We start from the raw sequence: 25,226 nt of genomic DNA on the forward strand, positions 1-25,226 counted from the left end.
AAATGTAGATCTGAAAAAAAAAAGATCTACACTTTATCTTGGAAAATTCCCGGTAAACAGATAAACACTTGTTCATAAAACCTCGTCTAAGACACCCTTTTCGAGTTTGTAATGCATGTATGTTATTTAAAAAGATATATGTATACTTTAAAATACCTTTTCATAATTCCCTGGTTGGTTTTTGGCTCTATTAAAACTGTTTAAAATAGAATAACTGATAAATTGGACCGCTTTTTCAAACTGTCAAAATGCTTTCGAGACGTTTCGTCCTTACAACCAGTTCGGCCAAATGTCGTTTAGGCCACAGTACCAGTTCGGCATCAATCGTTTCAGTATTAGTCATAAATCATATTTGCAGATCAGTTATTGTTAATTGTTTTATATGATAAAGAATATATTCATGATATTACCAGTTGTGCCAACTTTTCATGAAGCAAATGTTTGAGATTTGGCTAAAATTGAAAAGATCAAAGAGAAAAAACAATACTGTCAATAGATCAAAGGAAAATGGCTAAGAATTCAGTAAAGTGCTGTTTCAATGGGTGTCCCAAAAAAATGCTTTTTTTTCATATTTTAAATTATTTTGAGTTTAAATGCAGGTAGCTAATCAATCCACTGTATAATGAAGAGATGATATAAACAGTCTCATATGAAAAGTTTATTGTTGAATAAAGTATTTTATAAATGAAGTGTTGAATTCCCTGCTTTGTGCATGCTTATTTTGTGACATGGTCGAATGACCCAAAATCAAAATTGTGTTATAAACCTTATTTTATGAATGGCAACTATAGGTAAAAAGGATTTTCAGGTAATACAATAGGGTTGGCAAGGTTTAGGACACTAAAACATGAAAAATCTTCGAAAAATAAGGATTAAAAACAATTTTAAATGGTCATGTTGTCGGACTAACATTTTCTGTCTTCTTCCTAAGAGAAAATGAAATATAAGTTATGTAACAATAGAGGGCAGTTAAATGCACAAAATATCTTGAGGCTTTAGCTTATTAACTAAAATGTGATAATTCATCATGAAGATACAGCAGAAACTTTTATTTTCTTCAGGAATTGTCATTAAAGTTTACTCTTGAAAAATCTGTCCAACCGTAACGGGCGAAAATTTCAATTTTCATTTGCAAGTTGCCAACTCCGTTTCAGTTTTTTTTAATGTTTATGACAACATATTTTAAGACAATCGCATTGCGCATTTGGTATCGCTGTCAACTGTTCCTTTTTATTCGAGGTCAATGACATCGAAGGGATGAACGCTCTTTCTGTCCAACCAAGAGATGAAAGTTACATCCGAATTATTGTTACGTCCAACATCCAAGATATTCTCTACAATGCAGTGTTCTCCCCAGGCCGTTTTAGCGTCGCTGTACCGCGACGCTATATTTTTTCACCGTGATTCTATAATAATTCCTGCGACGCTCTAATTATTTTGAAGATGCTATTTTACTTGTCCTCAATTTTGAACTTTCATCTATTATCGATTATGATCATAAAAATTATATCACCTTTAATTGTAATCCCTTTAAGTCGGACACTAAAGGCAATTAAGAGATTAAATAGCTAGGTGTTAATTGCCCTCAGGGTGATAACTGTTTGGATGCGAATATCCCAAGCTGACACTTGTGACATGACTATAAATACCACGTGTCTGCAATCACCAATTTCGACATGGAAAAATGCAATCACAAAACAATTCGAAATCTACATTTTGTATTACGAAATTTCAAAGAGATGAACAAATAAACGACCTTTTAGAAAAAAAAAAAAAATCGTTTCAATCTTGTTCAATCTCCAAAAATTACTTTCTGTCTCTTCCGGTAATACGAGAGCGAGAATTTTGGTTTAGAGCTAAACTAAGTTTAATACTTCTTTAAAAAGTTATCATAATTGGCTTAAGTTTATGTTTAATCCATTTAATGCATTAAAAGCGTCTTATTCATGCACAATCTTTTGTCAAACAATGTTTATTCTCGGACTCATTTTCGTAAATTTTTCTACGGCCGCCATTGCACATATTTGTGTAAACTGCGGATCGGAACCGGACCAGATATGACAAAAATCCGCATTTTCACGATAATGACAACAGATGGACAGTAGACAGAAAAAATATACCAAGAGAGAAAACTACGCATTAACAGACTATTTGTAAGATAACTTTGTTTAAAATACATATCATTTTGATGTAGAGATAAGAAACAACTGGGACTAATTCATTGAGTGCCATGAAACAATGAATTTCATAAACATGATAAAAAAAAGTTTTTAAATTGATTTTTTTTGCTACTTTATCTTTACTTGATATAATATAAAAAAAATAGTTAATTTTGTGTACTAGATATTTAGTTTCGTATATAAACAGGTTGATCTATAATGAACCATTCATTCATTTGACTTGTTGTTGGGTAACTGAAACCACATATTTATTTTTATTTGGCACAAGAGGAAAAAAATAATTCTGTTACTATAAATGAATAAAGAAAACATAAACTGAAACAACTGTTTTGTGGTTATAGTTTGATTGTATTCTCAGTTATGAATTGAACAATCTAAACTAAAACATATAAAGGAAATAGAGTATCAACGCGACGCGACAAACAACATTAAAAAAAATACAGTTATTTTTTTTACGCAAAATGTGATGCTATCCGAAATTTCTGGGGAGAACACTGCAATGGCTTCCACAAGTCACGGAATCAATTTCACTTCCACTTTGACAATAACTTAACCTTAAATACTACCTTATATATGAAAAATAAAGAGGTTTTAAACTGTTGACAGTGTAAATTTGACATAATTTTGAAAATTAGGACGTAACAAGAGTCCTATAATGTTCTGTTGGACGAACCTTAGGACAAAATCTCTAATGTCGGACGTAACAGCTTTTTAAAAGTAAAAGAAACTTGTTAACAACTAGCAAGTCCACATAAATTTAAAAATAGTTCTCAGACTCTTCCTCGTCTCTTCTGAAGAGGTGCCCATTTTTAAATTGCCATTGAGATCAGTAAAATAATGAATTCTGTCCTATGTTTGTCCGACAGGGAATATAATCTGTCCTATGTTTGTCCTACAATAAATGAATTTTGTACGCTGTTCATCCAACAGTTTTTTATGGTTTCATTTTATCCATTTATTTAATAATGAACCATTTTACCTCTTGCTGAGGAACACCAGCTGTAGATATTAGTATAAACAGCAAAGTTTTGATTTTGTTTTTGACTTTGAATGATGCAAATGGAACAAATTCTCATCCAAAAATGTCCCCGTTTGTCCGACATATTTTAAGATTTTTCAAACTTATAAGCTAGTTTTTGAAACATTTAACAAAATGATTTACTTTAATTGAAGATCTTATGAACTGTCAGAGAAAAATTAATATATTTATTAACAAAGCCTTCATACATTGTCATATAAAAGGAAAATATAGTCATAATGTGTACATCCATCTGCTGTGAAACTAGAAATTGTCAAGCATGATTAAGACATTAACAAAGTCTAGGACTTTGATGCTTCATTAATTTAAAACATATATTTACAAGACAGGATAGAAAATAAAGAATTTGTCCATAGCATACATATATTAAGTAACAAGTATGAGGAACATGGACACCAAGGCAACAACTGCATCTAAAAGTTACACATTTGCTGTGTTGATTCAATTTTACTTCTTGTTTATTAAATTTTTAAATGATGAACACCATGTTTGTATCAACAATGATCAGTCAGGGGACTTACTTAAATAAGTGATTTTCTAAATCACTGATTCAAGTAACATTATTTCCATAAAGGTTGGAAGTTAGAGTTGTCTTTCTTTAATAATCACCTATTTAAGTAGTACAAATTAATCACTTGAAGAAATGATTTAATCTTATTGTAGCTTTAAATATAGAATACTAATGATCCAGGGACTAATTATGTTTCTAAACTTATCAGAACCAACATCTGTGTTGTCTAGGATGACCAGGTCATTTCAGGTGATGACCTTGTACTGAATCTAGGATAATGACATAAAAATCACTTGTTTAAGTATCAGACCTCAATTTCCTTCTCAAAAATCACTTCTTTAAGTATCATTCTTTTAATAACCCCCACTAATTTCAACACCCCCGAACAGTGGAATTTTTATCGCGAACAGTAGAATTTTATTACATAATCTGAAAGATGAAACCTTGAACTTCACAGGAAAAATACTCCCACTGCTGGGAAAAATCTTTTAAGAAAGTATCAGTTCATTATGTAAAGCCATTATTATAGCATTTTTTCAACTAAAATAGAATTTTCAGCTAAATGATAGCATCAAAGGCATAAACCTTGCTACTTAAAAGAAGCAAAAAGTTTGGTTTTTTTTAATTTTACTAATTAAAGATATTATTTAAACCTATGTGTTTAAAATTTTGAAAAAACTACATAATCCCAATTTGTGACAAAACCTCGAATTTGCTACTCAAATAAGTGATTTAAAAATCACTTATTTCAGTAAGTCCCCTGACTACAACTGATTATAAAGATTAGGTTGCCAGTCTCAATTCAGCTGGAAAAATCAGTATCTGGTATAATCATAATAATATTTTTCATTTGCCTATATATCTATTGTAGGTACATGGGTAGCTTACTGAGACGGATGTAATTATCAAGAGATGGCAACTGGTGATATTGCAAACAATTTGAGAAAACTTCAGAAGGAATTGAAAATAATCAAGTTTTCCGACAATGTTGATCTTACAGGGTAACTTACTTATATTAACTGTCTTACACACACTTATTTGAACAATAAAAGATGTGGTTCAAGAAGTTATATATGATTGTTTTACAGCTCTTATACAATGTTTAGGCTTAAATTAAAATATTGTTTGCTTGCCCTTTACCGACCAACACTATAAATTTGTTCCGCCTGAAAATCTTTTATTTTTATTTACCAGCAAGATTTTATTTTATTGTATTTTTTTCGTTTTTACAAAAAATCTTATATTTGTATTTCCCGCTCATAACTTTTTTACCGGAATCCTCTGGTTTTATCTTTCCCATATAAGGTCTAGTCCGTTTGACATGACCACTTGCATTTAGAGTTTTAAAGCACTTGTTTGAAATCGAAGTTGAAAGCTTTGAAATCAGGCCGAGTTCACTTTACTAACTGCGGTTTCAACAATCCAAGTTTACTAGAACATCTCAAGTTAACCCTGCTTATCCCGGGTTCTACCCTCACTGAGCCAGGGTTAAACTCGGCAAACCCTTGAATGATGTTAAACCAATCAGAATTTTTCTTTTTTTTATGTGCTTAGTCAGGGGCTTACCGTAGAGTTAAATGGAGTTGTTCCGAATAGCAACTCGAGAGCGTTCACGTGATACTCTTCAAATTCTGAAGTGAACTCGAGAGTTTCAAGATATGACAAATGTTACTCTGTGTCTTTATACTTGAAGAGCAGGGTTCATTAAAAAAAAAGTTCGTCCAATACAAAATTTTCAATGTGTGTACAAATTATTTTGTAAATGGACGTTGAAACCTATAGATGTAGGCCTAGGGATGGCCTTTGGTGATCCGTAGATCAGGATGATTATGTTAAAGATGCCTTCGACCAGCATTGATATATTATTTATATCTGACATGAACCAAATGTCAGTAAAGTGGAGAATATTTTCCATACAGATCATTTATAAATTATGTGATGTAAAATACGTGACAATTGAGCTCAAGACTTGTAGCATTTTTAAACACTCTAGGGACACATTTTACCAGGACAAAGTTATCTCTTACAGAAAACCTTACAATCGAGGTAAGTGTACACGGTAGGTAGTGCAGAATATTGGTGTAAGTTGAAACTTAAAAGTTCCAGGCATATAAACGTTGAAAATATGCCGCACAGCCCTATATTTTGATATTTGAAAACAAATTACAATGTAGTAGTGCATATGAATTAATTCACATTCTTCATGATAATTTTTTTTTCAAAACTTCCTGGGACTATTATAATACTTATTAGCAAAAGCATACTTAAACAAAAGAAATACAGACCTTCTGCTGTTGTCTGTTCTATGGTCAGGTTGTTGTCTCTGACACATTCCCTATTTCCATTCTCAATTTTAAAAATGACATCATGCAGATTTTGTATCTATTAAATAAAATATTATACCTACATGTACCTGCCTACCCATGACAAAAAATGTACCAAGCTAAGTTATTTTTTGGGAAAGAAAAATGAAATATTTTACCTACCTACCTACCCTGTTTCAAAACATAGGGTCGGAAAAGGGCAAACAAACAATATTTTAATTTTTGCCTTATAGATAGAAGCTTAGATATAAGCTTGCTTTTTGTTAATTTAAAAGTTTCATTTCTGTGTTCTTGTAACTTGCAGTTGGACATAGTTAGTATGAAGTTAATCACTACCATGTGTGCAACAATTTTTTTGAAGTCCATAAAAATATATAAAATCTGACTGAATGGTTATTGATTTACTGAAATTCAATGGCATAGCTAATGGACTTCCAAGCTTCCAACTTTCTTGCTTTTGAAAATCTATGTACTTTGGTATAGTAATTACAACCCACATTGTTTCATCCAAATCTTTGTAGCAATAACAGAATACACTACAGCTCAGGTGGATTTTACGTTGTCCACCCGTCCACAGTGGGAGTAGGAACTGGGTGAGTGGTTGGGCAAAATTTCTAGCTGGTCCACTCTGCCCACTCCAGGAGTGGGCATGTAATTTCTTTTGGGGGGCTGTCCACAGTGGGCCGGTGGAAAAAGCAAAATTCACACGGCTGTTGTGTACTTATTGAAACTCCAATCCTATTTGAATTAAATTCAAAATGTAACAATTATGTTAGCACATTTCTCCTTCATGCTGAAAATTTTCATTTCTAGTACATCAAGGTCATGAAGGTATAAGAAAATATGATTGCATCCTCTGAGCTTCTTTTACATGTCTTGAAGAATAGAATATTGATAGGATGTTTTATTATTTTAGAATGTCACAGGGGACACCCACAGCTTTCCTGCCAATATATCATTATCTGTTTACCAGTTATAGTCATGCCATAGCTGAAATGATCTCATCATCAGATACAGAATTGTATGGCAAAACAGATTTCAGGTTTATAGAAGCTGTGTATAAGGTATTGTTACATTGTTAACTTAAAACCATGATGCAAGCATATCATCACTAGAGTTGGGCATTTACATGTTCTATTTATCCTGTAAAAACAAAGATGATAGATATAGATTTATGAAATTATATGTGGAAAAATAGGGATAAAATGTATTAACTCAAGTCACAAAATCCCTCCAAACACTTGACTAAACAACTTGACTAAACAAAACACCAGAGTTCTTTTTCTGTTTTTCATCTCAAAATCACAGTGAGGCTACAAATTTGTGCAAAATCGTTTCACCAATAATTTAGTCATTTTGCAAATTGCATGTGACTGTTTAAAAGAGGGACGAAAGATACGAGAGGTACAGTCAAACTCATAAATCGATAATAAACTGACAACGCCTGGCTAAAAATGAAAGAAGACAAACAGACAAACAATAGAACACATGACACAACATAGAAAACTAAAGAAAAAGCAACACGAACCCCACCAGGGTGATCTCAGGTGCTCCGAAATTGTGTATGTTTGAGAACAGTAGAGGGAATAAGTGCTGGTCTGTCATTTTGTAACCTAGAAGTGTTTCATGTTGTTGTTGCAATATGTGCATCCACACCAAAATACATTGTTTGCTAGTAAATAAAGGTTGTCATGCTTATCTTTGACAAGCTTTGATTGTGAAAATTGAATTAAGGTCAGAGGGCTCAAAGATCAAGTGAATATGATGCATAATAAATACAAGGTGATTCACACAGAAATGAATCAGATTAGCTGGTGTTGAATGGATCATCAAAAACTGATATTAATAAAATTTTGATTTGCTTTGCAGTTGATGAGAGATATGTTTACTTACAAACCACCAGTGACTAAAGAACAGTTCTTCAATGCTGGATTTGCTGAAAGAAAGATTATCATGTGTGCTGATGTTATACAAATGATCAGGCAGAAGAACAAATCTTTACAACCTAATAAAAAGTCCACAACATCAGCTGTTTCTACCATTTCACATAATCTCAATAAAAAGGTATTGAGTTTGATTTAATCGTTATTTGATTATCATGATTATAGACAATATTCATTGTAAATTATCATGTTCATATGAGAAAGAAAATGATATCGAAATACTAAATGAAAAATTCTTATTCCCAATGTTTAAAAAGTTAGCAATTATAGATCAAAGTACGTCCTTCAACAATGACCCTTGGTTCTCACTTAACAAATGACAACCACTGAACATCAAACTTCTGACTTAGGGCAGGTGCAAACAAATGCAGGGAGTTTAAATGTTTTTACAGGCACCAACCTTCATCCTAACCTGAGATACATTTGTAGATGTGTTACATGACAACATACAAAAACACACTCAGTTAAATTGAGGTCCGGTCAGTTAAATGCTAGTAGTCTGATGTTATTTATGTATTATTGTCATTTTGTTTATTTTCTTTGGTTACATCTTCTGACATCAGACTCGGACTTCTCTTGAACTGAATTTTAATGTGCGTATTGTTATGCGTTTACTTTTCTGCACTGGCTAGAGGTATAGGGGGAGGGTTGAGATCTCACAAACATATTTAACCCCGTCGCATTTTTGCGCCTGTCCCAAGTCAGGAGCCTCTGGCCTTTGTTAGTCTTGTATCATTTTAACTTTTAGTTTCTTGTGTACAATTTCGAGTTTAGTATGGTGTTCATTATCACTGAACCAGTATATATTTGTTTAGGGGTCAGCTGAAGGACACCTCCGGGTGCGAGAATTTCTCGTTGCATTGAAGACCTGTTGGTGACCTTCTGCTGTTGTCTGCTCTATGGTCAGGTTGTTGTCTCTTTGGCACATTCCCCATTTCCATTCTCAATTTTATACTATAAAATATGAATTGAAATGGCTTAACTCAATCAAAAATACATTTAAATAAAAACATGTAAAAATACACTTTACATAAAAAGTAGAGCAACATCTTCAACTTGTTATGTTTTTTTGTTGATATTGACTTTTATTGTTTTTGATTTGCACATGTACTTGTAATATATCTTAAGTCATTCTTGATTTAGATTTATCAGTGTTTTTAATTTGTTTAATTATTGCATTTTCAAGTCATCTAGACCCAAACTGACAGATTTAACAAGACCACCATCCCAATCAGTCACAGCAAAGTCCTCCTCTCGTCCAGGATCAGCTGATCACAAACAGGTTACATTTGCATCGGAGGAAGTTGTGAACGAATTAAAACAGCCACCCAAGTATCAAGGCTCTAGACATGTGGCACACAAAGAGCCACCATCTCCAGTTACCATAGTAAACATGTCTCCTGGAGTCACGAAGGAGATAGTGCGGATGGATGAACATCCATCGAGAGGATTTAGATATGCTGTAGTGACCCCTGCCATTGCAAAGCTGCCATGCAAATTGTCCAGAACAAGTGATACCAATGCAAGTAAAGGTAAGTTAACTTTTGAAAAAGGCTAATAGCATGTACACATGCATCTGCTTGATTCTTGGAAAATTGCCATTCAATGGAACTTTCTATGTTTATTTGTGATATCGCTGTTTTACGGATGCATGAAAAAAACATGTCAGGACATTAAGAAGTATAATTTGTTCAGAAAAAATCAATTTGAATTGGCTATTAAAAATGTGTGAACTTCATAGATAGATTTTAACCACATCTTTGTACATGTACATTTTAATGTTCATAAATTTCTTTAAACTACTTTGCATTTATTAAGATAAAGAAAATATTGACAATTACGCCTTTAATTTTACACACAATTAGATTATTTTATCATTTTTCATTTTATCTCTGAAAAAAGACCATATTTGACGTGGGGGATTAAAGTAAATTTTCTAACATGTCTGATGTAATTATTTATTGTTAATAAATTATTTCAAATAATTATATAACATCATGAATTTAAACTTAAGGATTGAATTTTGACGAATGTGATGATATAGAAGTTGTAAATGCTACATCTCCTGATGCCTCTCTGTATGAACCAATACACAACAGTACAAGTATTGCACAGGAAGAAATGCAGGATCATTTATCAACACTTCAACATGTAAGTATTTCTATATCTCTGTATGAACCAATACACAACAGTACAAGTATTGCACAGGAAGAAATGCAGGATCATTTATCAACACTTCAACATGTAAGTATTTCTATATCTCTGTATGATCCAATATACAACAGTACAAGTATTGCACAGGAAGAAATGCAGGATCATTTATCTACACTTCAACATGTAAGTATTTCTCTATCTCTGTATGATCCAATACACAACAGTACAAGTATTGCACAGGAAGAAATGCAGGATCATTTATCTACACTTCAACATGTAAGTATTTCTCTATCTCTGTATGATCCAATACACAACAGTACAAGTATTGCACAGGAAGAAATGCAGGATCATTTATCTACACTTCAACATGTAAGTATTCCTATATCTCTGTATGATCCAATACACAACAGTACAAGTATTGCACAGGAAGAAATGCAGGATCATTTATCAACACTTCAACATGTAAGTATTCCTATATCTCTGTATGAACCAATACACAACAGTACAAGTATTGCACAGGAAGAAATGCAGGATCATTTATCAACACTTCAACATGTAAGTATTTCTATATCTCTGTATGATCCAATATACAACAGTACAAGTATTGCACAGGAAGAAATGCAGGATCATTTATCTACATTTCAACATGTAAGTATTTCTCTATCTCTGTATGATCCAATACACAACAGTACAAGTATTGCACAGGAAGAAATGCAGGATCATTTATCTACACTTCAACATGTAAGTATTTCTATATCTCTGTATGATCCAATACACAACAGTACAAGTATTGCACAGGAAGAAATGCAGGATCATTTATCAACACTTCAACATGTAAGTATTCCTATATCTCTGTATGAACCAATACACAACAGTACAAGTATTGCACAGGAAGAAATGCAGGATCATTTATCTACACTTCAACATGTAAGTATTTCTATATCTCTGTATCAGTGTTCTAGGATTCCCATTACCCGTTACCCGGGGTAAGTGGATTAGGACAACGGGTAAGTCATTTTTTAGCCTTTGTCACCCGGTGGTAAGTCAATTTTCAAGTTCGGGGAAGCCGAAAAACTCTTGAAATTTCCTGGTCCTCTTCAATTTTCCCATATCTGCTTTTTATTTTTATTAAATCACGAGAAAAAACTTTGATAAAAGATCGAAGATTTTGTCGATGTCTATCGGCGCTTTTATTCAAGCACTCGTTTACTAGGTGTAATCAAGCGCAAAAGAGACCACATTCTTCACCTATCATTCTAAAAGTCGGTCACGGTGTCGGTAAAATCGGAAAATCCGGATTGATAACTGGTGCTAAAATCGGGACATAAACGATTTTTTTTCTTGTCATCGGAGGAAAATAAACTTACAGTTGCATTTATTATAACTCTTAATAAATGACATAGTAATAACTATAACATATTTGTCAAATTTAGTAAGAAATCGTTTTTTTTAAATTTTGTACAAAATTCAATCGTATCCGAATCCAGCTCAGGCCATTCATTAGGAGGCGGTACCCGGTACTTTTACCCTCCTATGCTACAGATAAGTACCGCCTGAATTCAGGAATTTTTATATAAGATGTTCATTGAATATATTGAAAAGTACCACCTACAAATAGGAATGTGCCGGTCAACACAAAAGATAATGAAACCCCTGCCAGCTTTGTTCAGACAAACTTCACAACATATAATTTAAAGCATGTCATAAAAGTTTTTTGAGCGGCCCCCAGACCCCCGGCCATAAGGGCGGGGGCGGCGAGCTTTGCGCCGTCCGCATTGGTTGGCGGATTAAACTTTTAGATGTGGGTAAGTAATATTTTTATTGATCTTACCCGTGGTAAGTCAAGGTGCCAAAAAAATCCTAGAACACTGTGTATGATCCAATACACAACAGTACGAGTATTGCACAGGAAGAAATGCAGGATCATTTATCAACACTTCAACATGTAAGTATTTCTATATCTCTGTATGATCCAATACACAACAGTACAAGTATTGCACAGGAAGAAATGCAGGATCATTTATCAACACTTCAACATGTAAGTATTTCTCTATCTCTGTATGATCCAATACACAACAGTACAAGTATTGCACAGGAAGAAATACAGGATCATTTATCTACACTTCAACATGTAAGTATTCCTATATCTCTGTATGAACCAATACACAACAGTACAAGTATTGCACAGGAAGAAATGCAGGATCATTTATCTACACTTCAACATGTAAGTATTTCTATATCTCTGTATGAACCAATACACATCAGTACAAGTATTGCACAGGAAGAAATGCAGGATCTTTTATCTACACTTCAACATGTAAGTATTCCTATATCTCTGTATTAACCAATACTCATCAGTACAAGTATTGCACAGGAAGAAATGCAGGATCATTTATCTACACTTCAACATGTAAGTATTTCTCTATCTCTGTATTAACCAATACACATCAGTACAAGTATTGCACAGGAAGAAATGCAGGATCTTTTATCTACACTTCAACATGTAAGTATTTCTCTATCTCTGTATTAACCAATACACATCAGTACAAGTATTGCACAGGAAGAAATGCAGGATCATTTATCTACACTTCAACATGTAAGTATTTCTATATCTCTGTATGAACCAATACACAACAGTACAAAGATTGCACAGGAAGAAATACAGGATCATTTATCTACACTTCAACATGTAAGTATTCCTATATCTCTGTATGAACCAATACACAACAGTACAAGTATTGCACAGGAAGAAATGCAGGATCATTTATCAACACTTCAACATGTAAGTATTTCTATATCTCTGTATGATCCAATATACAACAGTACAAGTATTGCACAGGAAGAAATACAGGATCATTTATCTACACTTCAACATGTAAGTATTTCTATATCTCTGTATGAACCAATACACAACAGTACAAGTATTGCACAGGAAGAAATGCAGGATCATTTATCAACACTTCAACATGTAAGTATTCCTATATCTCTGTATGAACCAATACACAACAGTACAAGTATTGCACAGGAAGAAATACAGGATCATTTATCTACACTTCAACATGTAAGTATTCCTATATCTCTGTATGAACCAATACACAACAGTACAAGTATTGCACAGGAAGAAATACAGGATCATTTATCAACACTTCAACATGTAATTAAGTATTCCTATATCTCTGTATGAACCAATACACAACAGTACAAGTATTGCACAGGAAGAAATACAGGATCATTTATCTACACTTCAACATGAAAGTATTCCTATATCTCTGTATGAACCAATACACAACAGTACAAGTATTGCACAGGAAGAAATACAGGATCATTTATCTACACTTCAACATGAAAGTATTCCTATATCTCTGTATGAACCAATACACATCAGTACAAGTATTGCACAGGAAGAAATGCAGGATCATTTATCTACACTTCAACATGTAAGTATTCCTATATCTCTGTATGAACCAATACACAACAGTACAAGTATTGCACAGGAAGAAATACAGGATCATTTATCTACACTTCAACATGTAAGTATTCCTATATCTCTGTATGAACCAATACACAACAGTACAAGTATTGCACAGGAAGAAATGCAGGATCATTTATCAACACTTCAACATGTAATTAAGTATTCCTATATCTCTGTATGAACCAATACACAACAGTACAAGTATTGCACAGGAAGAAATACAGGATCATTTATCTACACTTCAACATGAAAGTATTCCTATATCTCTGTATGAACCAATACACAACAGTACAAGTATTGCACAGGAAGAAATACAGGATCATTTATCTACACTTCAACATGAAAGTATTCCTATATCTCTGTATGAACCAATACACAACAGTACAAGTATTGCACAGGAAGAAATACAGGATCATTTATCTACACTTCAACATGTAAGTATTCCTATATCTCTGTATGAACCAATACACAACAGTACAAGTATTGCACAGGAAGAAATGCAGGATCATTTATCTACATTTCAACATGTAAGTATTCCTATATCTCTGTATGAACCAATACACAACAGTACAAGTATTGCACAGGAAGAAATGCAGGATCATTTATCTACACTTCAACATGTAAGTATTCCTATATCTCTGTATGAACCAATACACAACAGTACAAGTATTGAACAGGAAGAAATACAGGATCATTTATCTACACTTCAACATGCAAGTATTCCTATATCTCTGTATGAACCAATACACAACAGTACAAAGATTGCACAGGAAGAAATACAGGATCATTTATCTACACTTCAACATGTAAGTATTCCTATATCTCTGTATGAACCAATACACAACAATACAAGTATTGCACAGGAAGAAATACAGGATCATTTATCTACACTTCAACATGTAAGTATTCCTATATCTCTGTATGATCCAATACACAACAGTACAAGTATTGCACAGGAAGAAATGCAGGATCATTTATCAACACTTCAACATGTAAGTATTCCTATATCTCTGTATGAACCAATACACAACAGTACAAGTATTGCACAGGAAGAAATACAGGATCATTTATCTACACTTCAACATGTAAGTATTCCTATATCTCTGTATGAACCAATACACAACAGTACAAAGATTGCACAGGAAGAAATACAGGATCATTTATCTACACTTCAACATGTAAGTATTCCTATATCTCTGTATGATCCAATACACAACAGTACAAGTATTGCACAGGAAGAAATGCAGGATCATTTATCTACACTTCAACATGTAAGTATTCCTATATCTCTGTATGAACCAATACACAACAGTACAAGTATTGCACAGGAAGAAATACAGGATCATTTATCTACACTTCAACATGTAAGTATTCCTATATCTCTGTATGAACCAATACACAACAGTACAAAGATTGCACAGGAAGAAATACAGGATCATTTATCTACACTTCAACATGTAAGTATTCCTATATCTCTGTATGATCCAATACACAACAGTACAAGTATTGCACAGGAAGAAATGCAGGATCATTTATCTACACTTCAACATGTAAGTATTCCTATATCTCTGTATGAACCAATACACAACAGTTCAAGTATTGCACAGGAAGAAATGCAGGATCATTTATCTACACTTCAACATGTAAGTATTCCTATATCTCTGTATGAACCAATACACAACAGTACAAGTATTGCACAGGAAGAAATACAGGATCATTTATCTACACTTCAACATGTAAGTATTCCTATATCTCTGTATGAACCAATACACAACAGTACAAAGATTGCACAGGAAGAAATACAGGATCATTTATCTACACTTCAACATGTAAGTATTCCTATATCTCTGTATGAACCAATACACAACAATACAAGTATTGCACAGGAAGAAATACAGGATCATTTATCTACACTTCAACATGTAAGTATTCCTATATCTCTGTATGATCCAATACACAACAGTACAAGTATTGCACAGGAAGAAATGCAGGATCATTTATCAACACTTCAACATGTAAGTATTCCTATATCTCTGTATGAACCAATACACAACAGTACAAGTATTGCACAGGAAGAAATGCAGGATCATTTATCAACACTTCAACATGTAAGTATTCCTATATCTCTGTATGAACCAATACACATCAGTACAAGTATTGCACAGGAAGAAATGCAGGATCATTTATCTACGCTTCAACATTCAAGTATTCCTATAATTCAGTTCAGGTCCAATATTGAGGGAAAAAAAGAATTTACTTACAGGTAATCAAGAATAAAACACCAAAAATGGCAAACACCATTTCAAAAATTAAAATTAAGAAAACCTTAAACGCAGACACTATTAACCAATCATATTCCTTTAAATGTATAGGAGGTAAGATAAAAATTTATATTCTGTTCTTTTTACAGTCTGTTGAGCTTGTAACAGAAAGACTATCAGGCTTTGAGTCAGCTATGACCTCAGTAACAAAGTTAATGCAAGACCATCAGACCTCTACAGACCCCCATCTTATTGATGTAGTGACTCGCATACAACAACAGATAGAAAATCTAACAGCCAGAATGGTTCTTATGGAAAATAGAGTTTCTATTGTTGAGTCTAAGGTAATCAGAGAAGCTTGATATATTTTGAAATGACCTCTCTGAAAAAACATTGGGGTCAAATATTGCACCAACTTTATTGTACTGTGTCTTTTTTGAAATTTGAATGCTTTAAATGTCATATTTTAAATGTAAAAACACTGGATTTTAATGATATATTTCTGGAGAGAAAAAATACATAAAATTGACTTATTTTTTCCTTATATTAAATTTGATTGACCAATTTGATATCAATTGAAAATTTGCAACATAATAATACACTTAGTTTTAATTATTACCTTTAGATAGAAAAATCCTCATCTCCATCAGCAAAAAGTTCAGAACCTCTAGTGAATGGCCAAAGAGACCAGTACACTTCACATAGTCCAAAAGAAATCCGTCATAAAGAAATTCAGGGCTATATGTCGAAGGAAAGCTATCCTAGTGAAGTGCAGAGATACACAACAACAGAAATCCGTCCAAAAGAATCTCAGAAATATTCCCCAGAACAGATCTGTCCAAGTGTAATACACAAGACTACCACAGAGAGCCATACATATCCATCAAATCAGGCCCAACATCTAGAATCAAACTCAAAATATGTCGATTCTAAAGAGAATCATCTTCAATATCAAAAACCTAACGGTAGGTATCAGTAAAGTAAAACTGTAGGAATTTTATGTTCCTTAAATTACAATTCATACAGTCTATTACAATGAAAACTTAAGATTTGGTCTATAATTTTCAGCTATGCACAAATTTGTTTTATCACAAACTTGCCTTTGGTACAGTATTTTAAAAGATTCTGTATCATAATTGTCAAAGTGGCTGCTTAGATAATTAGATTGTTAATGCCAAAAATAGATAATCTACATTGGCATATTAACATGATTAAAGTGATGCCAAATATTTTATATATTTATAAAAAGTAATATATTTTATGTAAATTTTTAAATCAAACTCAATACAACATGTACAATGTATAAATTACAAGTTGCATCAAAAATGTAAATAATAGAAAGTGCTAGTAATAGGTTTATCCTGAATAAGACACCAACCAAATACATAAGCAAACCTAAAGATATTATAATGTCAGGTCATAAGATACTAGCGAATATACATTGAAATGCAGTGTGACAAATAACAAACATCTTTAATTGGATGACTGGTTCTAAATTCCATGCCTGATAGTCAGAGTTGTCAGGCAACAACATTGCACTATCACAGCTTTAGGATATCTTTTTTATGCCCCACCTACGATAGTAGAGGGGCATTATGTTTTCTGGTCTGTGTGTCCGTTCGTCTGTTCGTCCGTTCGTCCGTCCGTCTGTCCCACTTCAGGTTAAAGTTTTTGGTCAAGGTAGTTTTTAATGAAGTTGAAGTCCAATCAACTTGAAACTTAGTACACATGTTCCATATGATATGATCTTTCTAATTTAAATGCCAAATTGAACTTTTGACCCCAATTTCACGGTCCACTGAACATAGAAAATGAAAGTGCATGTTTCAGGTTAAAGTTTTTGGTCAAGGTAGTTTTTGATGAAGTTGCAGTCCAATCAACTTGAAACTTAGTACACATGTTCCCTATGATATTATCTTTCTAATTTTAATGCCTTATTATATTTTTTATCCAATTTCACGGTCAATTGAACATGGAAAATGATAGTGGGAGTGGGGCATCCGTGTACTTTGGACACATTCTTGTTGAACATTTTTCAAATATTTGATTAAAATAGGCATTAGCTATCTATTGTATATATATTTGAAGAGCTGTAACCATCAGTTGTAGATTTGACTTCGGCAAGGCTTCACATATGCAGTACTGATTTATCTCCATTTAAGATATTTTACAGAGTATACATGTATAACCTATATTTCACAGGCCAGACAGTCCAACCAGTTAATGTTGACCCTTCACACAATTCTCATAGTGCTAATTACTCAGGAAACACATCTATTCCATCTCATCTAACAAGTGCTGACCAGTTCTCCTTTGCCTTGTCCCCTATCCGTACCCTTAAAGATAGTAGTGTACTAAAGCCAGGACAGAATACTACCTGTGAGGACACTTTTGCCTTGGAGACAGAAGATGATGCAAGAAGGTCCAGTACCCCTACAGATTTCAAAGACCTACCTATTAGAACCACTTGTGAAGATTCTTTATCATTCCAATGTGGAGATGTATCTATGCAACAAAGAGTGGATAGAATAAAAAATATGTAAGTTTTTGTAGATTATCTCCCCTGTCTATGAATCAGGTATTCACCAAATTGTCTTGCTCCATTGCTTTAAGTCAATATGCAAAACACCTTATTTCACAGGAAAAATGTGACATATTCATGTATGTTGTTTTTAATAGTTGGACATAAGCTAATGTCAATTCTAAATATAGTTTTAGAAACCTCATTGCCTATAATGTATGCACAAATATTTGTTTTAGAACTCTAGAACTCAAACACGACTACTAAAATAGAAGTTTTGGAAGTTAAGTTGCTCTTATGATTAGAGATAGATTTGATTTGATTTTTGGTGTTTTAACGCCACTTATATCTACCACATTTAGGCTATTTCATGGCGGCCAGTTTTTTTTGGTGGAGGAAGCTGGAGTGCTCGGAGAAAACCACTCACCTTTGATAGGAAAACTGACAATCTAGTCAATTAAGATTGAAGTCGAGTGCACCTGCATGAGCAGGGTTAAAACTCACAACTTCAGTGTTGACTGGCTAGTGATCACAGTAGTAACTACTTAGACCACTCGGCCACCGAGGCCCCCCTGATTAGCGATAGAAGAAAACCTTTAAATTATGGTGTAGTATGAGCATTCGTTATACAATTAAGATATTTCTACAGAAATGATAAAATAAACCTCATTCAGATATATATGTATATCAGCATCAGCAATACATGCAATACTGATGATGTCGCCCGTTTAAATAAAGTGTTATGACTTGATAGTTTTATATTGGTGCTGGTATATCAATTACATAAATGTACAGATAATATCAACTTGTTCATTTATCAATAAAATAATCAAATAATTGAAAGGCTTTAGTAATTTATCTTTATTTGCAATTTCAGAGTCTATAAAGGTTCATATCATATCCTTTCCTTTGTTTCTCCACCTTGTTATCTGATTGTATTTATTTTTCAGGATGGTATCAACAAAAACTATGCTGAACCACTAATTACATCAGAGATAAACAACAGACAAATTGACAGTATTTAGTGATATATGGATCAGAAGTGTATATGTACTAATATCTAATCGAGGACTGACCTACGTTTTCTATATATACATTTAAGCAATAACAAGAAGAAGGTTGACTAGAGACTGCAACAGTTCTTAAATAGACTACATATATTTCAAACAAATCAATTTAATCACTTTCTTTAACTTGAAGTTATAAATTTGTCATTGTTAATTTTTGTTAAAAAGTATTTCAGTCGTATGGCCTCTTTTGTCATTTTTTCTAAATACACAAAAATAATATAAGTAAACAAAGAAAGAATTGGTACCAGATTTTGGAGTGCCAGCACAGCCTTTTTGTATTGTGTCTTTTTTTGGTAAAAAGACAGAGCTTACATTATGATTGTTGGGAATTTATTTTATTTAGAAAATAATAAAATGTGTACTCAACGGTCATAGAATGTATAAATTAGAAAGAAATAATATTAACATTGTTGCGTTTTTCTAAGATAACTTTGGCTTAGTCTATTGGAAAGTTTTTTTGGTATCTGATTTGCAACATTAGCTAAAAACTCCTTAGATATTGATACAGTCATGTTATGTAAATTTACAGTTCATTAATGTAAAATCATTTTGGGTTGCTCTACCCGAGGAAAAGATTGTTTTAGTCAGATTTAGCTCCCATGGAGTAAAAATTATGACTCGAAAATTTGTCTTAGTTTTGTTTAATCTTTAATTTTCTGTAGTGTTTGATTATGGGAGAGAAACTGTGTAGGTAGTTATATATCCGTCCAATGTCTTCTATAACTTTCTACATGTACTAGTTTATTATTTATGTTGTAAAATTACTGTAGTTTGAACATAAGTCTGTTTCAGAGTATATTCATTATAAAAAAGGATTAGTAGTTTTACATTATTAATGTTATACATGGGTTAAAAAGTTTGCATTGGAAACAGTTAAAAAACCATTCTTTATAGATTTATTTTTCAAAATTAAGCCATACAAATACATATTCTATAGTTTCTTCAGTCCATTTATCAATGATCTAATATGTAAGTAAGATATTTGGACATTTTTTCCTTTTATTTAAAGTGTGGTTGAATGTGTTTCATGGTTAAATTGTCTGCTCTTTTTGAATTTTGCCAAACTGTTACATGTAATGATAATTTTGTCAGTGTAATATTATGGTGTTATTAATAAATAAATTGTTTCATCTGTAATTGATTCTGGTGAAATTTTTTCTATATTATCTAAAAAAAAAAAAAGTACATGGATCTGGTGCCTAAGAAGGTGTGCATTTATTTGAATAGCATGATTAATGTATTTTATTCACATGCTAAAGACATTCCATTTTGATATTTATTTTCTAATAAAAATGAAATGTATTTATTTAATTTTGTATTTTCTTATCATTTAAAGATGCTGAGTCCTATATGTAACTTCTATGTAATCACACACTTAACAGTCAAAACAAAACTTAGTCATGACTATACATATATATTTTCTGGAAAACAACATAAAATGAGGAGGTGTGCTGTAATTGCTAATGAGATTACACTCCATCTGAGTTAAATTCAAGGGGATATATCAATAAGGGGCCATCATACACCCTGATAAAAATACTGTATAGTTATAATCCTCTTATTAGTATTCTAATTGTCAAATCGGTTAAGATATCGAGAATGAATATGATTTTTGTCTCTCTTGACAGAGTCAAAAAGCGAGACATAGGTATGATGTTTCCGGTGTCAGCAAAAACGACGGTGGCGTCAACAATGTATTAGTTTGTGATTAATTCTCGTTCATGGTGAACCACAAGTGGTCAGTCAAAGATATTCGGTATGCAGTTGTATTAGCATTGGCACATCTCATTTCCAGGGAGATTATTTGGCCCTGCCCCCTCAGTTATGGTCAATTGACTTTGAAACTTTTGCTTAGTTTTCATGTACTAGTTTGTGATAGTTTAGTTTGTGGGGAACCACTAGTGATAAGTTAAAGATAATTTGCATGCAGTTGTATAAGCATTGGTATACCTTATTTCCATGGAGATTATTTGGCCCGCCCCCTCAGTCATGGTCTATTGACTGAAATTGTTTGCTCAGATTTCATGTATTAATTTGTGATTAGGTCAGTTTTTAAAGGGAACCACTAGTGGTAAGTTAATGATAATTGGCATGCAGTTTTATAAGCATTGGCATATCTCATTTTCATTGAGATTTGTTGACATAGACATATGTATGATGTTTCTGGCGTCAGCAAAAACGACGGTGGCGTCAACAATGTATTAGTTTGTGATTTAGTCTCATTAATGGTGAACCACAAGTGGTAAGTCAAAGATATTCGGTATGCAGTTGTATTATCATTGGTACATCTCATTTCATTTGAGTTTGTTTAGCCATGTACTTTCAGTCATGGTTCATGGACTGAATATTTGCAAAACTTACATGTTAAAGGGTTGCTATTTTAATTTGAACATTTGCATTATCGAAACTACAAAAACGTGAAACATATTCAGACATTGACATAGCATATATAAACTTTCAATGTGTTTAAATATGTACAACTACAAGAATAATAAAATATAAAATCACATAAGTAACGGGGATCCCATTTTGAATAAAATTGAGAATGGAAATGGGGAATGTGTCAAAGAGACAATAACCCGACCATAGAAAAAACAACAGCAGAAGGTCACCAACAGGTTTTCAATGTAGCGAGAAATTCCCGCACCCGGAGGCGTCCTTCAGCTGGCCCCTAAACAAATTTATACTAGTTCAGTGATAATGAACGCCATAGTAATTTCCAAATTGTACACAAGAAACTAAAATTAAAATAATACAAGACTAACAAAGTCCAGAGGCTCCTGACTTGGGACAGGCGCAAAAATGCGGCGGGGTTAAACATGTTTATGAGATCTCAACCCTCCCCTATACTAGTGTTGCTCAGTCTGCAGTTTTTTATGTCCCCCCTACGAAAGTAGAGGGGCATTATGTTTTCTGGTCTGTTCGTCCGTCTGTCCGTCCCACTTCAGGTTAAAGTTTTTGGTCAAGTTAGTTTTTGTTGAAGTTGAAGTCCAATCACTTGAAACTTAGTAAACATGTTCCCTATGATATGATCTTTCTAACTTTAATGTCAAATTAGAGTTTTTACCCCAATTTCATGGTCCACTGATCATAGAAATGATAGTGCAAGTTCCAGGTTAAAGTTTTTGGTCAAGGTGTTCAGGATGAAGTTGAAGTCCAATCAACTTGAAAATTAGTATACATGTTCCCTATGCTATTGTCTTTCTAATTTTAATGCCATTCTTGATAAGTTATGGTTTGTTGACTTTCTTGTCTTTTTTTTGTTTTCGTCGTATTTTGCCATGGCAATGTTGTTTTCTACAACTTATTATTGTTGATTGTTCATTTGGTGTCTCTTATCCCTCTTTTCTACTGAAGGAGAATTATCCTTTATTGCAGAATTACATAATCTGTAAATTATTTGATTGTATTCATAGGTAAGTGCAAAATATCAATGGAATACCAGAGCAATCAAATTATTATTATGTGTACGAAAGGTGTTTCTCATGGAGAAAAATATTTGAAAAATGATTCAGTTAGTTCTTGTATATTTACCAAACATGCACAAAAATCTACAAATTCTAATGTAGTTTAACGAAAGTGCTAAGGATTAAGATTTCTGTTACGTAAGCTGTATTATGTTAGTGCTATGGATCATAATCTTCTTTTTACTCTTGATTTTTATCACTATCAAATGTGAAATTTCAACCAAACAAGAGCCTTGTCTCACCTGATTCTCACATTGCTAATTTAAAAAGAGTAAAACGTTAAATGATACTAATACTAGCATAGATCTATATTTGAATATTTAATTTTTCATTTGCAAATGATACGAAAAACTACTCGTTCAACTATTTTCTTGGTTCTGTAGAATATATCAAGAAAAACTAGCGGCTCTAAAGAGCCTGTTTCGCTCACCTTGGTCTATGTGAATATTTAACAAAGGACACAGATGGATTCATGACAAAATTGTGTTTTGGTGATGGTGATGTGTTTGTAGATCTTACTTTACTAAACATTCTTGCTGCTTACAATTATCTCTATCTATAATGAACTTGGCCCAGTAGTTTCAGTGGTAAATGTTAGTGAACATTTACAAATTTTATGAAAATTGTTAAAAATTGACTATAAAGGGCTTTAACTCCTTAGGGGGTCAATTGACCATTTTGGTCATGTTGACTTATTTTTAGGTCTTACTTTGCTGTACATTATTGCTGTTTACAGTTTATCTCTATCTATAATAATATTCAAGATAATAACAAAAAATGGCAAAATTTCCTTAAAATTACTAATTCAGGGGCAGCAACCTAACAACCGGTTATCCGATTCATCTGAAAATTCCAGGGCAGATAGATCCTGACCTGATAAACAATTTCACCTCCTGTCAGATTTGTTCTAAATGCTTTGGTTATTGAGTTATAAGCCAAAAACTGCATTTTACCCCTATGTTCTATTTTTAGCCATGGCAGCCATCTTGGTTGGTTTGCCGAGTCACTGGATACATTTTTTAAACAAGATACCCCAAATATGATATGTTTAATTTGGCCCAGTAGTTTCAGAGGAGAAGGTTTTTCTAAAAGATTACCAAGATTTACGAAAAATGGTTAAAAATATTGACTATAAAGGGCAATAACTCCTAAAGGGGTCAACTGACCCTTTTGGTCATGTTGATTTATTTGTAAATCTTACTTTGCTGAACATTATTGCTGTTTACAGTTTATCTCTATCTATAATAATATTTAAGATAATAACCAAAAACAGCAAAATTTCCTTAAAATAACCAATTCAGGGGCAGCAACCTAACAACGGGTTGTTCAATTCATCTGAAACTTTCAGGGCAGATAGATCTTGACCTGATAAACAATTTTGCCACTTGTCAGATTTGCTCTAAATGCTTTGGTTTTGGAGTTATAAGCCAAAAACTGCATTTTACCCCTATGTTCTATTTTTAGCCATGGCGGCCATCTTGGTTCGTTGGCCGGGTCACCGGACACATTTTTTAAACAAGGGGTGCTATAAACAGTTTCGTATAAAAAAAAAACTAGGGGTTATTCCCCGACTAAAAATAGACATTGAGGGAAGTCCCTTTTTATCAACATAATTGGTGAAAAAGTATCCTCTTTTTTGTATTTGGTTGTAAAAATATGTTAATTAACTTCAATTAAAGCAGATTGAATGATTAAAATAATTTAAAAAAATAGATTAAATATACATGTTTTGAGGGGAGGCAACACTGTAAACAGTCTGTTTTTTTGGCAGTGAAAATTGAAAACTTATTTGCAGCCACTGTAGCTCTTTTCGGAGCAGGCGAACGTACCCTGAAGCATGAATTTTTTGAAAGACCAGGTAAAAATCTATGAAATTCATACAATTTTTATTATGAAAAATGTGCAGGTATCATGTCTTCAGGGGTGTGCACATGACCTGATTTCAGGTTTTGTAAGTTTAAATTAGGCACTGTTTTTCCCAGTTTCTCTGGATAAAACTTTTTTATACTATTAAAAGTACACTTTTTTTCCACCACTAAGGGTCACTTATACATGGTCCCTCAAAATATGACGTCATAGAAAAAACTTGATTGCACCCTAGATACCCCAATGATGATTGTGGCCAAGTTTGGTTAAATTTGGCCCAGTAGTTTCAGAGGAAAAGATTTTTTTAAAAGTTAACGACGACGGACGACGGACGCTAAGTGATGAGAAAAGCTCACTTGGCCCTTCGAACTGAACTAAGTGTAGTTATAGGGTATAGAGCTTTATAACATTTCTGATG

General features: G+C 33.0%; 1 protein-coding gene across 1 annotated transcript; it reads left to right on the forward strand.

The window, feature by feature from the left end:
- The first annotated feature begins 44 nt into the window (after positions 1-44).
- LOC143041928 (uncharacterized) lies at positions 45-20,786 on the forward strand. Its single transcript, XM_076214075.1, has 10 exons — positions 45-117; positions 4,602-4,731; positions 6,971-7,118; positions 7,924-8,118; positions 9,184-9,529; positions 10,012-10,148; positions 16,034-16,228; positions 16,510-16,849; positions 18,087-18,423; positions 19,356-20,786. The coding sequence occupies exons 2-10, from the start codon at positions 4,643-4,645 to the stop codon at positions 19,387-19,389; spliced, it is 1,821 nt and encodes a 606-aa protein (XP_076070190.1). The 5' UTR covers positions 45-117; positions 4,602-4,642; the 3' UTR covers positions 19,390-20,786.
- The last annotated feature ends 4,440 nt before the right edge of the window (positions 20,787-25,226 follow it).

The sequence above is a fragment of the Mytilus galloprovincialis genome, chromosome 8, assembly GCF_965363235.1.
Source record: "Mytilus galloprovincialis chromosome 8, xbMytGall1.hap1.1, whole genome shotgun sequence".
NCBI classification, from domain to species: domain Eukaryota; kingdom Metazoa; phylum Mollusca; class Bivalvia; order Mytilida; family Mytilidae; genus Mytilus; species Mytilus galloprovincialis.